This window comes from Muntiacus reevesi, chromosome 2 (genome assembly GCF_963930625.1).
Source record: "Muntiacus reevesi chromosome 2, mMunRee1.1, whole genome shotgun sequence".
In the NCBI taxonomy this organism is placed as follows: Eukaryota; Metazoa; Chordata; class Mammalia; order Artiodactyla; family Cervidae; genus Muntiacus; species Muntiacus reevesi.
Genome location: NC_089250.1, coordinates 20,954,830 through 20,972,552, shown reverse-complemented (window position 1 = coordinate 20,972,552; position 17,723 = coordinate 20,954,830). Strand labels below are relative to the sequence as shown.

The 17,723-nt window shown below is 41.1% G+C and overlaps 1 protein-coding gene and 1 long non-coding RNA gene across 4 annotated transcripts in view; one reads left to right on the top strand and one right to left on the bottom strand.

The window, feature by feature from the left end:
- PLXDC2 (plexin domain containing 2) overlaps positions 1–12,120 on the bottom strand; it is a 416,578-nt gene extending 404,458 nt beyond the window's left edge. The window contains exons 1-2 of one of the 3 annotated variants that reach the window (XM_065921072.1): positions 12,103–12,120; positions 10,994–11,772 (exon numbers count right to left, since the gene is read on the bottom strand). In XM_065921072.1, coding sequence (XP_065777144.1) covers positions 10,994–11,105 — 112 coding nt within the window. In that variant the 5' untranslated portion in view covers positions 11,106–11,772; positions 12,103–12,120. Of the gene's footprint in view, positions 1–10,993; positions 11,981–12,102 lie in introns of those variants that run through there. The other 2 variants (XM_065921071.1, XM_065921073.1) reach the window with 2 other exon arrangements.
- Positions 12,121–12,263: 143 nt separating this feature from the next.
- Positions 12,264–16,278, top strand: LOC136159167 (uncharacterized). The gene is made up of 4 exons (XR_010661421.1): positions 12,264–13,342; positions 14,530–14,607; positions 14,707–14,888; positions 15,189–16,278. It is a non-coding gene; the product is annotated as an uncharacterized lncRNA (long non-coding RNA).
- The last annotated feature ends 1,445 nt before the right edge of the window (positions 16,279–17,723 follow it).

Sequence of the window (17,723 nt, the reverse complement as noted above, 5' to 3'; positions counted from 1 at the left end):
TTAAAAAAATATCCAGATCAGCAGGCAGGGTTCAGAGCAATGGCCAGACATAAACTGGGCTGAGAAGGAGGTGCAATTAGGATTTTCAAATTAAGCAAATTATAAACCTTTAATTTATTGTCTTACAGTCTAAATAAAATCATAAATTTACTATCTTTAAATGGAAGCAATTTATAAAGTGTACTCTCTTTCAATGTAAATCTGTCATGGAACTGATATTAATTAAAGAGCAAACATTAAGGAGGATCCTAAATCTAGAGGACTCTCATCAGAACTGATGCTTACAAAGCAGCAAATTTAAAGTCTTGTTTGGAACCGCTATGCTAATGAAGAGATAGGTTACTAAAATGACACTGAAAAAATGTTATTTCCATGAATTATTTGCCTGCCAGCCACCTCTCATTTGTGGCAGTTCCTAAAAAGTTAGGAATTAACATTCTTTTCTTTAGTTGAGTTGTTCACTTTAATCAACCTATGGTTTCCCCCTACTATTTCCCAAGAAACAATTAGATGTATGTTTAGTATCATGATGTGATCAGGAAAACACCACTTACACTCAACCTAAGGACATTGTTTCAACTAAAGAAAGGTCACTTGCCAAATAGCCACTATTAACAATTTGTTATGTAGCACAGTGGTACTTGTTGTGGCATTTAGCTGTTGTAGAAAATAAATTACATCGCTTCCAAGTTGTTTGACATTGAAATCTTACCAAATGACCCTGAGATATAAAGTGATTTCCATTAAAGTTCAATAGTTTTTAAAGAAACCTGAAAGTTTACTCTAAAATAGATATGAAAAAGCAAAGAGCCTTCCTTTGTTGTTATTTAGTCACTAACTTGTGTCTGACTCTTTGCAACCCCATAGACCATAGCCACCAGGCTCCTCTGTCCATGGGATTTCCCAGGCAAAAATACTGGAATGGGTTGACATTTCCTTCTCCAGGGTCTCTTCCTGTCCCAGGGATTGAACCCGCGTCTCCTGGCAGGTGGATTTTTTACCACTGAGCCACCTGGGAAGTTGAAAAAGCCTTTAGGATAGCCAAGATGCTCCTGAAGATCAAGAACAAGGAGGACAGCTTTGTCCCACAAACAAAGACTTGTTAAAAGCTAAAGTAATTAAGACTGTGGTATCTGCACAGGGATAATCACTAGGGTACCATGCACCTTTATCTTTGAAGCATTATCTTTGGAACAGACCTTTGGAAGGTCTATCAGAGTTTGTCCCAGGTTTTACCTAACATTCACAACCCCAATAACCCATGAATTCTACCTCTAAATAGAAGTCCCACATATGAACATGAAGAGATGTATGCAAGGCTATACACAGTACCAGTGTTCAAAACAGCACTGACAGGCCAGGGAAATTAAGAGGTACAAATTTGCAGTTAATAAAATGAGTCACAGGGATGAAATGTACAGTTTGGGGGAAGGCAGTCAATGACTATGCCAAAGCCTTTGACTGTGTGGATCACAATAAACTGTGGAAAATTCTGAAAGAGACAGGAATACCAGACCACCTGACCTGCTTCTTGAGAAATCTGTATGCAGGTCAGGAAGCAACAGTTAGAACTGGACATGAAACAACAGACTGGCTCCAAACTGGGAAAGGAGTATGTCAAGGCTGTATATTGTCACCCTGCTTATTTAACTTATATGCAGAGTACATCATGAGAAATGCTGGGCTGGATGAAGCACAAGCTGGAATCAAGACTGCTGGGAGAAATATCAATAGCCTCAGATATGCAGATGACACCACCCTTATGGCAGAAAGTGAAGAGGAGCTAAAATGCCTCTTGATGAAAGTGAAAGAGGAGAGTGAAAAAGTTGGCTTAAAGCTCAACATTCAGAAAACAAAGATCATAGCATCTGGTCCCATCATTTCATGGCAAATAGATGAGGAAACAGCGGCTGACTTTATTTTAGGGGGCTCCAAAATCACTGCAGATGGTGATTGCAGCCATGAAATTAAAAGACGCTTACTCCTTGGAAGGAAAGTTTTGACCAACCTAGACAGCATATTAAAAAGCAGAGACATTCCTTTGCCAACAAAGGTCCACCTAGTCAAAGCTATGGTTTTTCCAGTAGTCATGTATGGATGTGAGAGTTCGACTATAAAGAAAGCTGAGCACCAAAGAATTGATGCTTTTTGAACTGTGGCATTGGAGAAGACTCTTGAGAGTCCCTTGGACAGCAAGGAGATCCAACCAGTCCATCCTAAAGGAGATCAGTCCTGAGTGTCCATTGGAAGGACTGATATTGAAGCTGAAGCTCCAATACTTTGGCCACCTTATGCGAAGAGCTGACTCATTGGAAAAGACCCTGATGCTGGAAAAGATTGAGGGCAGGAGGAGAAGGGGACGACAGAAGATGAGACGGTTGGATGGCATCACTGACTCAATGGACATGAGTTTGAGTAAACTCCGGGAGTTGGTGACGGACAGGAAGGCCTGGCGTGCTGCTGTCCATCGGGTTGCAAAGAGTCAGGCATGACTGAGCAACTGCACTGAACTGAACTGAACTGATAACATAACATCTTTGTATGGTGACAAAGGCAATTAAAAGGTACAAACTTCCAGTTATAAGATAAGCACTAGGAATGTAATACACAACATGATAAATGTAATTAACATTATTATACATATATATCAAAGCTCTTAAGACAGTAAATCTTGAATTCTCATCACAAGGCAAAAAATTGTTTTATCTTTTATTTTGTATCTATATGACATGATGGATGTTCATTCAACTTCTTGTGGTAATCATTTCATGATGTATGGACATCAAATCATTTGCTGTTTACCTTAAACCTGGGTTCTATCCCTGGGTCAGGAAGATCCACTGGAGAAGGAAATAGCAATTCACTATGGTATTTATGCCTGGAAAATCCCATGGAGAGAGGAGCCTGGTGGGCAAGAATCCATGGAGTTGCACAGAGTCGGATAGGACTCAGTATGCACATGAACCTTAAACCTACATACACTGTGTTACATATCAATTGCACCTCAATAAAATGGAAATAAAATATACCATGTCACTGTTCCATTTTAAGAAAAGTACTGATTTTTTGTTGATGGAAGATTGGATACACCTGTTATAGAAAAATAACTGGAAGACTATATAAATCAGTTGGGGGATAAATCAACTTGGAGTAGGACCAACACAATGACATGTGATACATATGTACAAAATTCAGTCTCAATCAAAATTGTTTCACAACATATAAAAATTTTACAATTCTTGCCATAATTTACAAATATCACTATAGTGTTTTGATACAGGAAATATTATTACATACACTTCACATTAATCTAAAGTTTTCATAAAATATTTAAGTCAAATAAAATAAATAAGCATTTAGAGAAAACTACATAAAATTTAAAAATTCAAATTATAAATCCAAACAGGTAAAAATTTATACTATGCAAGATATATAATACCCTATGATATTCTATCAACATATGAAAATAAAACTTTGAGCAGTATCTTTACAATGTAGCAAGAACATTTTCAAACTAAAACGTGAAATGGCTTTGTTTTTAACCTTACAAATCAACTTTACTTTTATAGGACATCCAGAGTTTTCAAATAGGTGTTAAAATATTCTTTAAACTTTTGTTGCATGACAATAAACTCAATGACTCTATTTCTACTGCAAATAAACAAGAACAAAAGATGTAAATACATAGCAATATGCCTTTTAGTTCAATTCTTGTTTCTTGGAATACAGAAAATGGTAAATAATTGAAATGAAAATAGATTTGAAATATGTAAGTTATAAATTAGTGATATAAAATTAAAAACAAGTTGACTGTCTACTAAAAGAGCTAAGTTACCCTGACAGTTACCCTTACCCTTAAAAGGAAAAAATAATTATAGGTGTATATTCCTAGGAAATATATAAATACTAGAAAGTCACAATTAAACTAGTTAATATCAATCAATCATACTTCAATTAAAGTAAATAAATAAGACAGCTAACATCAGATGATATAATATTTGAAAGAAGTATGCATATTAGTGCCCTATAGATAATTTTAAACATAAAACTATGGTCTAACAAAATAATTGAGTTTGTTTTTTTTTTTAATCAAAAGTTCAGGACAGGATTCCTTTAAATATCAGGAACCCATAAGCATTGAAAATATGAGTTAGTACAGCAAAAATTAATTCCTGTACACTTTTTCAGGACTATTTTGCAATGTAGATTACATTGATATAATTTCTTCATAGACCCCTTTGAATGTATTGAAGGAAATGGATAACAGACGAAAAAGGGGAGGGTGCAAGCAAAAGAAGTCAGATACTGCTACATCTGCAGCAAGGTCAACAGGCTTTTTTAACCAAACAAACAAAAATATACCAACTGAATAATTGGGTTCATTGGGTCACTAGTAGCTGCTGTCTAAGCTGTAACTTGGAGAGAAATATGCAGATACGTATGTACTATATGTACATAGAAAGAGCTGTACCTTAACTGCACCTACAGGACTACTTTACATCTTGAACATCATTGTTATTTGTGAATTTCACATTGTAAAATAATAAATTCCACCTATCTTACTTCCCTTTTAGAGTTTAGGGAAATAAATATTTAATAGGATGCCCAAATTATGATTTCAGAGAGAAAAAGTTGGGAGCCACTGCCACAAACAGATACATATAAACACAGAAGGATATTACTACTATCTAAAAATCATCACTGCATACTGAATGTTCCATATTCCAACTGGACCAAAGAACACATTAGCCGGATCTAAATAAACCAGGGTGTACTTACCAAGCAGCAAGCTTAGAGAGAATTTATTGGCTTTATGTAGACTTCTCATGTCACTGACCACTCCAAGGAGTATGTACAAACTTGACTTTTAAACATTCTGATTCTTATGCAGTTTATCCACAGGGCAAATTCCCATCAGACTCTCTATAGTCTTATAGCCATAGTCAGCTAAGCACCTTACCTAGAGGGTCAGACCTTGAACAATACTTATTCAAGGGAAAATTTCCAATTAATGAGTGAAAAATAATAGGTGGGGGAAAGAGAGGAACTAAGTCACAAGATTCCAGAAAAGTAAAATGGAAGTCATTTTGCATCCCTGCCTTCTTAACCCCCTCTTGACAAAATCACAGGCCACTGTCTACTGTAATGCCTGAAGCAGGGAGGACAGCTGATTTTAATTTGGAGGGGAAAGGCAAGTTACTAGTGCTCAAATGTGTTTGGATGGCCTCTGGAGGAAGGGATTACAAGTCTGTGTTTCAAGGAAGGTCACACAGTTTCTGACCCTGTGTTCAGATCTACAATCCTTAACAGGCTATCCTAATTGCAAACAGGCTCCTGACAAGACCTCTAATTCTATTTAAATATCCAAATCTGTGCCATCAATTCATATCTTATCACCTTTTTAATTAAAGAGGGCAAAATAGAAACAAAGAAAAAACATGCAATGAGTTCAAAGTCTTGTTACAATACAATGTAGAATATTTTGTATTCTCTTCTTTCCTCAGATAGTATTCTTTTGGCCAGGCAATACCTGACACAATAAATAGTGGGAAAAACTGTCCTAGAAAAAGCATTACTACAGTACTTAGTCTGTCATTCTGCAGCAACGTCCTCAGTTGAACAGAATCATAGTCTGGGGGGATAGTGAGGGAAGACCTCCTGAGTGAACCTCAGGGAAGAAGCAAGATTTCTCAGAGTGGGATACTGGAGAGAGATAATCAAAGCTTTGTGAAATATGTGCTCAGAATAAAGGCAAAGGACTGAAATTAGATTAAAAGAAAGCAGAAAAGCAACTTTGTAATATACAACCTCATGTACTAGGGTGATTGTTGTTTATTTATTTATTTCCCCTCTCTAAAACTAATACAAGACTTTAAGTGAGAAAAGCTGGACACAGTTAAATGAAAGTAGGGAAAGACAAGATGAAGACCTAGGTAAGCCAGTACAAAAAATGCACACCAGAAGGTTCATATACTTGTTGCACTCGGGCCACAAATTGTGCTCTGAGCTTTCAAAAAACCTCATCTTTTTAAAGTAATGTTTCTGGTCACTATTCATAATATCCAAAAGATACAAACAAACCAGTTCACAAGAACTGTATCACTGTTAAGACACAAAATCTTCTTTCCCTCCCTCCCTCCCTCCCCCCCCTCTCTTACTTGAGGAACAAATACCATGCAGAGCATCGCACCGCACACCCAACCACCTTCCCCAGTAACAGCTACCATAACGAGTTTTGTGCTTAGTTGTGTCTGACTCTTCGTGACTCCATGGACTGTAGCCTGCCAAGTTCCTCTGTACATGGAATTTTCCAGGCAAGAATACTGGATTGAGTTGCCATTTCCTACTCCAGGCGATCTTCCTCACCCAGGGATCAAACCTCCATCTTCTATGTCTCCTTCACTGGCAAGTGGATTCTTTACTACTCCATCACTTGGGAAATCCAATAATGAGTTTTAGGAGACTGTTTTTAAAGCCACCTTCAGTGTAGGTTAATGGAATGAGGCCTAAGCAGAATTCAGTTCAAAAGTAATTTCAAAGAGAACTAAACTTATTTAATAGTGTTCACCTCCACTGAAAATAGTGCATCACCGCTATATATATACATATTATGTATACACACACATATATATATACAGATATATATATACGTACACACTGTACTTTGAGGTATTAGATTAAGTATATGAGAGAAAATATAGTCAGAACTCAGAAGTGTAGCAGAATAGTACGATGAACTTTTTCAAAGTTCTATTAACAGGTTTAAGGCCATTATGACAGACCTTTGGATCATCTTCTCTCATTTTAAACTATTGTTCTCTGAGACCTATTGTATATTCATTTCCATTTACTGGTAATGGCCATGCAGAAGAGCCTGGTTTTGGGGGGGGGGGTTGCTTGTTTGTTTGTTTTTTAAGCAAAGAAGGATGCTTGTTGGCTCATATAACTGAAAAGTCCAGGGGACCCCCTAGCTTCAGGCATGGTTGGAGGCAGGGGCACAAACACTGTCACGGCTCTCAAGTTTCTCCATCATGTAGCTCTGCTTTCCTGTGCACTGGCTTCATTCAGAGGCTACGCGTCACGCAGTGGGAAACTGACTTAAGATTTTAAATCACATAATCATGGTTGATCAACTCATTCAGCGCTGTGAACATACTGTTTCTATAAGGGAAGATACATTTTAGGAAGCAGAAAATGAGACCAAAACTATTGAAAAGAATCCACAGTATCTACATCTGTGCATGAAAGTATCTGATTCTTACAGACAAGAAATCTGTAGGGAGTGAATTAGTATTTTCCACTCCTAAGTTTTACTCAAGCACATTCTCCTTGATAAGAACCTCTTTCTAAAGATCAAACTTAAGAAATGCATAAATGGTCCTAATTGTAATGATTCCGAATCTCTCTGCAAACATCCATGAATTTCAAACCTTACTTCTGAACTGAATATTCTAGATTAGTTATGTCTCATTCCAAACTTACCCAGCCTCAGGCTTCAACTTCTATCTATCCTCTAAAGAAAAAAGACTCTCATATTCCATATTTTAAAAATGTTTTATATGCAACCCAGAGTCACTGGTAAAAAAAATTTTTTTTAAATTTTCTAATAATCTGACACATGCCCATTTTATAGAGAATATTCACTTGAATTAACCCTCTGTCATCATCTTTTGCTCCAGATATGTCTATATATAGTGACAGTACATCTCAACAGAAATACTCTCATAGAAAACTCCACAAATTAGTAGTTTTTCAAACTAAGTTTTTTAACTCTAATGAAAGCAGAAAATAATAGGAAAACATCCAACTAGAGAAAGAACTAAATGTAAATGATTTGCTAAAAATAAACTACTTGCCTCCACAACAATATTAGAAAGTTTAAAAAGTGAAAATTCCTCGGTGCCCTAAATTATCACTGCTCTTATCTATAGTGGTAATGAACTTATTTGTTGCATTAAATCACATCTAAGAGCAATAATGAGGCCAAAATATAAGTACATATTTTAAGACCTTTTTTCCTGATTTAAACTTTTGAATTCTTTAAGATTAATGCATCTATCTCCTTTGATATTGTTACTAAACTTTCACAATCAGTTCAGGATATAAAGATGAATGTATAACAATACAAAAATGATTTGAGACTTATAAAATTTAACATTATTCTAAGCTTATTTTTCTCTAAATATTGGTTGAAGTGTACTATTTAGTATGAGCAAATACTTTTCAGATATAAGTATCAATACAACACATTCAATCTTTAAAAAGTTCACTATACAATAATGAACTTTTAATCATGAGAGATTATTTCAAATATATTCTTGGGACTTCCACAATAATGTGGTAATAATTGCCAACAGTGATGAAGAAGAGAGCATTTGGGGTTTTCCACTACTTATTACACCAGAAGAATGTATTCAGAGTATAAGTCTACATGTAGGAAGTACTATATAAATGTTAAATGAATATTTAATTTCAATGAAAATGGGAAATAAAATAAACTCTCATTATTTTAAGTCACCATTCATTTTTAAATGTCAAGTTGAAATATCAACAAATACTGCACATAGGAAAAACAAAACATTGAGGATCATTAATCCAAGGTTTGGGAAAGAATGGGAAGGAAATTAGCAGTTTCTTTGCCCTCTGGTGGCAACAAAGTCAACTGCAGCATTTCTAAAGTAATGCATAATAAAAATGTTCCTGTTATGAAATCAGGTTTCTCCCCCCTGTGTCAAAATGTCTGTAATAAAAATCCTGATTGCTACACGCCAAATGCCAAGACTGTTGGACATTTTAAAAATTTCGTGTTTTGAACCTTTAGCTAGTCTATTTTACAAAGGAAACTCTTTTTATTCTTCCATTTCATTGCTATACTTTATATTTTACAATATGCTAACTATTTAATTCCAAGATGATTTCATGAAAGTAATGGAGATTGATATCCGGGAAAGAAGCTACTTCAGTTTGATATCTTTTAAAAAACCGCCAAGAAATTTAAACTATTCCTTTTTACTCAAGCCTAAAAATATATGGGCTTCTAGGTTTCCATCCGAAATATTGGTTTACAACACCTGCAGATTTATGTTGAGCAATATATGTATTTTATAATCCACAAAGCAGAAGCTTTCAATTATATGACCAATTTTAGAGTGGAGTGGACTTTACCCTCAATTTGAGAACTTAGTAAACTTACACATATATATTATTCTTTCCTTAGTAACATATTATTAATGAAAAGGTTCAGAAAAAAAAAATAATAATAATAATAAAAGGTCAACAAATATTTATTTTTTACTGTAAATGCATTATTTACTTTCAGTGCCAAAGTAGTTTTCAAATAAACAACTTAGGATGCATTCTGGCACAAACCCCTCTCTAATCTCCTTTGGGATATAATAAACTGTTTTCTTTAAGCATTTATTTCTTTCATGAATATGCCCATGAAAATTACTGTTACCCTTTTTAAAATAAATGTGCTGCTTCCCAGACGAGTAAAAGTTTATTATTTTTTACCAGTAAAATGTATCAGAGAAATAAACAGAAGGTATGATGTATTGATATAAACAACACCTTGTGAAGAACAACCTGTGTCCTTCTATGCAGAACAAACCGACATCCAGGAAATTTGCGTTTTATTCACAGCTTTAAAAAAGCGGTACCTTGTTGCCCACTCCCATCCCCAACACACACCCCTTGATGATAAATTGGAGCACAGTCAGAATCTGTTTTCTCTGTAAGAATTTTCACCAGGAGCAGACAGTGTTTCGGGCTGTCTCAGGTTGGTAAAATTTCATTTAAGGACTTCCTTCTAGATTCACCTCACCTGGAATCCCCAGGTGCTCTCCCTAGCCTTCTCTCTGCGACTTGCAAGTTTGACATTTGTGGACGCCAGAATATTTTCCGAGGAATCACTTATTATTTAACCCCTCCTCGGAATTAAAGCAACAAAATAAAACCTTGATTATCCTAACCAGCTAGCGTTAATTTCTCTTCAAGTGTTTTTTCCTCATTCACCTCCCCTCAAAGTCTATGCATTTCTTCGTGGGGTGGGGAGAGCGAAATGGGGAGCAGGCACTCGGTTCACGGTGGACAGGGTCCCGGAAGGCAGCTGGACCTTCCGCTCCGCAGAACCTAGCGGGAGAAGCCGGCGGGCCCCCGCAACCCCCAGGGCTGCATCGCCCGCTCAGCGCTCGACCCCGGGGGCGCGGTCCTGGGACGGACGCGCACCTGGCTGGCGCAGCCGCCCGAGCAGGGGGCGCCGCCCCCGGGCTGTGCGGGGCTCCCGGGCTCCGCGCGGGGGCACTGCCAGAACACTCGCAGGAACCCCTGCACGTTCAGGCCTGTCCGCGAAACCGGCCGGCGGAGGACAATGGGGCGGGTGGTTGGTCTCCAGAGGCGCGTCCCCCCCACCTCTGCCACCTCCTCCCCTCCCCGGTGTCCCGCCGCACCCACCCCAACCCACTTCCAGCGCCCGCTCAGCCCCAGACAGCAAGAGCGAGCAGAGGTGGGGACCGCCTGCGGGAGGAAGGTGCGGCCACAGGGAATTTTCTCCAGCAGAGGGGAGCGCTGCAATCCCCGGCTGCCACCGCATCCGCCACAATGCACCCCCTTAGTTTATCTCGGCGGGAGGAAAGGAGGAGGGAAGGAGGAGGAGCCCGGGAGGACGCGAACTTGGATGCCAGCTCCTGGGGAGGTATCCGCGGGAAGGTTTGCTCTAACACCCGAGCCCTCTCAGGACGCCTCGGGGGAAGACAGTACCACCCCCTGCTTACCGCTCAGGTGAAGCAAGTGGTAAACCCTTAAAAAACCCTCAGTCCCTACCACCCTACTCATCCAGCCAACCTTCTGCTCATCTGAGAAGCCCAAGTTTACTTGAAATGCAATTGCAATAACTTTGCCAAGGGCAGATAGATGGGGTGGGGGTGGGTGGAGAACTGGGTACCAGAGAGGTCTTCGACTGGGCAGGAGACCAACAAGCGAAAGTGCATCTTACCATTGACTTGATTTCCAGGCTTCCCTTCAGCGAACTGAAGCCGGTCCATTAAAAAGTGGCAAAGTAACACAACTCCCGCAGCAGCCAGGGCGGCCCTCCGGAACCTCGCCATGCCGCCGCCGCGACCTCCCCCGCCCCGCCAGTCCTTCCCCGGCGCCCGGTGCTGCTCCGAGGCTCCCGCTGCGAATGGGGACCACGGGGCTGAATGCTGCGGACCGGTCTCGGAGGGGCGCAGAAGGCCTTTGTAAATTTCTCTGGGATTGCACAGCCAGGAGCCGGGACGAGGAAGAAGGGAGTGCAGGCGGAGCGCAGTCCTCTCCGGACCTCCAGGTCTCCCTTCACAACTTGCCACAACACTCGCAGTCCTCACCCCAGACACAGAACAACAACTGCGGAGAGGAGAGGCCACTTGCAGCTGGGGCTGGCAAACTCTCCGTTCCGCACAGGCAGCGCCACCCCGGTGCCCGCAGACGGTGACTTCCAAGCCCCAGCGATGCGCTCCACTGGGTTCAAAACAGATCTAATTCCACAGCCAGCGCGGGTGCCTCCTCCAAATCCAAGAGGGCTGTCGGCTCGGAAGGAACTTTCCCCAGTCTTGGGATGGCCCCCCTAAGGAGACTAGGGTTTGCGGGAAGGGGGTTAACAGCGGGCTGGCGAAAGCCCTCCGACAAGTTTTTCTTCTTTTCTTCGCCCGACGCAGGGCGCGCGTCCTCGCCCGCAGCCGGAGGGATGAGAAGCCCCTAAGAGCTGAGCCTTGGGAAGGCTCAGGCTGCAGCAGTCTGAGGTCCGAAGGCAGAAAAACGTATTGAGGAAGGGGGCGGGGGGGCGGGAGAAGAAAGAAACGGGGAGAAAAAGTCAGGGTGAAACCTATTGGGAGAGGATTCCTCCTGGTGAAGGAGGAGGTGGCCCCGAGCCCCGGAGTTGGGTGGCGGAGGAGGCGCCGCCGCCGCCGCGCTCCCCCGCGCTCCTGCTCCACACTTTGGGGAGGGAAGGCGGCTCGCAATTTGCCAGATCCGCCGCTGCACCCTCCTCCCGCCTCCCCCTTCCCTCCCCCTCGCTCCTCCCGGCGTCTCCCACCTTCCTCCCCGAAACCGGCAGCTAGCACCGACCTGTCCAATGGCTGCACTTTCCTCGGGGCTGGCAGAGGAGTCGCCGAGAGATTAAACCCGGGGAGGAAAGCAAGGGGGAGTGAGAGGAAAACTCCAGCCCGGCGTGCCCCCGGCAGCTCGGCGGCCAGGAGCTCCGGGAGAGGAGGAGAGAAAGGCGAACGAGGAGGGGAGTGCCGGACGGCACCTCGGCGCCGCTCGGGCGCCATCCCCGCACTCGGCTCGCCCCCACCGGCGGCGGGCCAGCAGCGCCCGCACCCACCTGGCCCTGGGCGGCCCTCACGCCCGTCTGCGGGGCTTCTGCGGCCCAGCAGCCGACTCGGGGGCCACTAGCCGCCGACAGGGTCTTCCTGGGCTCTAAAGGGTTAATTACAGCTCGCCATTCCCGGGAGGGCGTGTGCGGCGGAGGTGGGGGGTGCGGAGAAAGCAAACCTAAGCCAATTCGGTTACTGACCCGGCGGAGCCCTTTCGGACCCCAGGCCCGCGGGGCGGGTGGAGGAAGGGAGCGCGCGGCGGCTCGGACCCGCCGCGGCGGCTTTGTTATAAACTGTCAGCGGGAGCGAAAGCGAGAGTTTAAAGAAACTGGAGGCCCACAGAATTTCCTACGGGGGCTTTAACTGGCTTTCGCTGGCTCGTTTGTTTTTGTTTTTCCAGCTCGCGGAAGTGCTTCAGCGTTAACCCTTTCCAGCCCTCTCAATAGTTTACATCTTGTTTTGCATAGTTAAACCTTTTTTTAATGGGGTAAAGATTTACAAAGAAAGAGAGGGAAGCGGCACATTGGTTAAAACTCCAGAACCAGACCGGGTAAAAGGATTCCACCTCCCCTACTAAATAGCTAAGTGACTTTGTTTTCCTTAGTGTCTCAGTTCCCCATCCGTCAAATGGGGAGAATTGTAGTTACACCCTTATAAGGTTCTTTTATTGGATGAAATGCGTTAATACGGAATAATGAGAGTTGAGAACAGTGCCTGGCACGAAGTACATGACTTCATGCTTCTTAAAAAGAAGAGAGGGAAGACGAGAGGTGTTCTAAATCAAATGGAGAAGTCGCTTCAGTGTTCTAAGTGCAAACGGTCCTGTTAGTCTATTCTTGCCCAGTCTTTTCCATGCTCTGAAAAATTGATGGGTGCCATCCGTAACCACCTTAATTTCGTCTCAACACCCACTGGAAGTGGAGCCAGACAATTAAACTACTCTTACAATTTGATGACCGAAGAATGCCTCTCTCATGGTTACTTGACTGGTGAGCAGAAGAGAAACAAAAAGTGTACAGTGTTGTCCTCAATCCCATACTCAACTTGCTATCTATTTTGGAAATGTTATGCACACACACTTTTCTATGCTCTTTGCTCTCTCCTGAGCTTTCTTCCAACCAGTTGATTGTCTCTCCTCACCTTACTTACAAAACCTGTTTCTTTTACTTCTGCCCAGCCAAGCGTTTTTAAGTTCTGGATAACCTTACATCCAAAGCTGAGTACCTGAGATACTTATGTATTTAACATTAAGTTGAAAAAAGTAATCTTCCTTCAAAATCTGATTGTTATTTAATTAACATTGATTTTTTTTTCTCTGTATTCCTGGTGACTTCACTACTTCATGAATCCCTGAAGAAATAAAACATTCAAAAAAAAAAATAAATAAATAAATTAAACATTCAGTGTAGCTCCATGTCCCATTTATACACAAAATCATGGGGGCCCAGCAGGAGCCATTTCAAGAGCATCTCTTCCTTAGTCTGGAGTGTTTCCGTCCTCTTTCACAGTAGAAAAATGGGTGTTTCTTGCTTTTCAAAGAAGAAACAAGTCCCTGCCTCTCCTGGGTATCATTTTCTTTCTTTTTTTCCTTTATTATTATATGTGCAAATTAGCAGTGCTTATTTTTGTTTGTTGTCAGCAATGCTTTGCCCTCCTGATGGAAGTTATATACCCTAAGAGGAAATTTGATGCCAAAAATTGAAAAGGAGCCAAGTGGTAATTCAGAGTGACTCTGAAGAGGCTTCTGTGTGTTTTGTCTATCTCACTGGTGCTGTTTAATTTTACTCATATCTTATGAATAAGTAAATCTTATTCTGAAGAACAGCCCACACAGAAAATACTTAAGAATGGGAGAAGATGCAGGTAAGCAAAATTCAATCATGCATGAGGATTTAGTGCTCAGAACTAAGAAAGAAATGCACCATCATAATAAAGTTAGGCTTTGGTACATTGCCTTAAATGTCAACCAATGATTATTTGTTAAAAATTATTTTTCCTTTACATTATAGCAGGTGATAAATAACTAAGATGTATGTAGAATGGTATGTTCAGGGTGAAATGGAGAGTTCATTACTCATATAAAATCCTGGCTAATTAAAAGTAGTATACTTTGTGGCTTAAATGATCTAAGTTTGCCATACATATTTCACCACAGAATAATCTATTTCACTTTCAGGGAGAGGAATTAAGATGTCTCTAAGGAAAAAGTTTCATCTTTCATCTCACTAGAGAGAAAAGAGTTACAGTGAGTGAGGTTTGTTTCTATTTACTGTAGTTATAAGAACTGAATTGCTGGGATTTTTTTGTTTGTTTGTTTTTTACTCACTGGCTTAATTTTAACTAATCTCTCAAGGAACAAATGAATCAGCAGTCTTCATGGAGCAGCGCTCGAGTTCCTTGTCCATGACAAAAGATCAGAAATTCACTGAACACCCTTCTTTTAAGATCTTAAAATTGTATGTGAGAATCACTCTCGCCAACAGAGAACTCTGGGCATTCATTACAGAGAACTCTGGGCGTTCATTAGCACCTGAGGTAATGTCTATACACAGATTTCAGTCCTGTTCACAGCCCCTTATGTATACGGACCTTCAGAGCCATTTCTGCACATTTCAAGTGCAATACTATCTACCTGAAGGTAATTACAATTACCCATCTCATCCCACCTCCAACTTTGTCATCTGTCCTAAATTGAAACTTGGCTAACGGATACTCAGGAAACCATCATGCTCACTTAGAAAAGAACTGAGATGTAATACAGGCTATGGGGCACTCTCTATTTATTGTAACCTATTTTTTGTTATTTCAGGAAATAATTTTTGTCTGTTTTAATAGGATTTGTTAAAACCTTATACAATTACTATCATGGACAGCAAGGGGATCAAACCAGACCATCCTAAAGGAAATCAACCCTGAATATTCATTGGAAGGACTGATGCTGAAGCTGAAGCTCCAATTCTTTGGCCACCTGATGCAAAGAGCCGACTCATTGTAAAAAAAAAAACCCTGATGCTGGGAAAGATGGAAGGCAGGAGAAGAAGGGAACAACAGAGAAGGAGACGGTTGGATGGCATCATCAACTCAACAGATATGAGTCTGAGCAGACTCTGAGATGGTGAAGGACAGCAAAGCCTGGTGTGCTTCAGTCCATGGGGTCAGAAAGAATCAGACGTGATTGAGTGACTGAACACCACCACCACCAAAAGGGAAATTATTATCAGTGGATTCCTTTTCTTCAGGCCTAATCTAATATTACAACCTTTTCCTCCAGGCCTCAGGCATTTCCTCTCATTTGAGAAAACTAGTCTTTTTATCTTTAGTACACAATTACAAGATTCCTTTCTTCATCTTGGCTGAATTTTTTCCTCGATTCATCCCACCCTCTCCTTCCCCACCCTCTTCATCCCCACCATGTCCACAAGTCTTTTCTCTGTCTGCCTCTCCACTGATGCCCTGCAAAAGGTTCTTCAGTTCCATCTTTCCAAATTCCATATATCTATGTTAATATATGATATTTGTTTTTCTCTTTCTGACTGACTTCAGTCTGTATAATAGGCTCTAGGTTCCTCCACCTCACTAGAGCTGACTCAAAGATGTTCCTTTTTATGGCTGAGTAATGTTCCATTGTATTCCATTGTATATATGAAATATACATATATGAATATTCCATCATACCACAAATTTTTAATCCATTCATCTGTTGATAGACATCTAGGTTGCTTCCATTTCCTAGCTATTGTAAATAGTGCTGCAGTGAACACTGGGGTACATGTGTCTTTTTCAGCTTTGGTTTCCTCAGAGTATATGCCCTGTAGTAGGATTGTTGGGTCAATAGGGTAGTTCCTTGTTTTTTATTCACCTTGTTTGACTTCTGCTCTCAGAATCAACTGGGAATTCATTATACTATTTCTGGATATTTCAGCTTTTTGCTCTTTTATAATCTTAAGTAAAATTTTTATGAATAAAGTGTTTTGAATGAAATAAGCATTTAAAAAATTACATGACAGCTAGTAGCACTTTTTTTTTTCAGGGACATTAAGTATGCAAGAGTACTTAATGCCTTTTATCCTCATGTCAATAGTACATTTACTATTTAGATGAAATTAAAATATAATTATATTCGGCTCACTCATAATGAAATAACATGCTGCATTAAAATGGCATACATGTTTATAGTGTCTTCTGAATCTTAATAAGCTAATTTTTTGACCAGTAAATTGCAAAGTACAAAAATGTGCAGTTCAAAATAGTAGAAAACAAAGTATTAAAATGAACTAGTACACTCATATATGATCAGGCCACTCAAGATGGCTGTTCTCTTCCTCTTTGTACAGTCCCTGCTGAACCAGTGCCTGCTTCGCCTACACCCTACTCAGGCAAGAGAGCCTGCCCCCTGCCCCAGCTAGTGACTGTTCTAGTCCTTAGACCAGAAAGCTCCACCTGCTAATTTATTAGAGGAAAACATTTGCCCGCCTGATGCTCATTAACCTCAGGGGCTGTAAGGGGCAGGCACAGGACAGACAGTCAATATAAGGGCAATTCCCCCTATAAATAGTCACCATCTTCCCTAAGTAGTAAATATGGCTTCCATGTTGCTTGCCTGTAGTACCCTGTTGGGCGTCACACCAGGACCCTGTATTTCATACAGGTAAGCTCCCTTATCCAGTATTATGGATGTCTCTGTCACTGTTTTGGGGTTCTTTCTCCAGTGTCCAGGCTGGTGATCTACAAGGCTTGCGGACTTGCCGGGTGCAACTCAGCAGCTGGTGAGCTAGTTGGGATGCCAGGGAAAATCCCTTGAGTACAAAGATGTTGGGAAAAAATAACAGGGAATGGAAAATTGTGGGGTTAGTCCCAAGGTGGCCATCCACCCAGCATGGGGGACTCTCTGGCAGCTATCTACCATGAGAGATATCTTTCTCTTCCATTATGTTGATAATATCCTGTTAATCTCGGAGTCTTTCAGGTTTAAGAGTAGGCAGTCTTGTGCTGGTGGTTCACCTTGACTACACAGGGATGACTGGTGAATACAGACAAAACAAGGTCATAGATTATTCACAAAATGCAAGCACACCCCTGACCCACTGCCCCTAAACTGTTACAGACACAAGCTTTAAGGATAGTAACTCAGGAATAGATTTGGGAGTTAGACATGGGCAGTTACCCGGGTTTGGCTAAGGGCTGTGACAATGGCAAAATGAGTGTACCCTTTCTTGTCACAGCTGTGGAGAGCAGCAAAGCAAAGATACAGTGTGAAGGAACAACAGTTACATGCAGTATGCAATGCGTTACAACAGGCAGGCAGAAGGAAAAATTACAGAAGGCCTATGTGAATCACCGAGTAATATAAAAACCTATTCAGGGTATAGA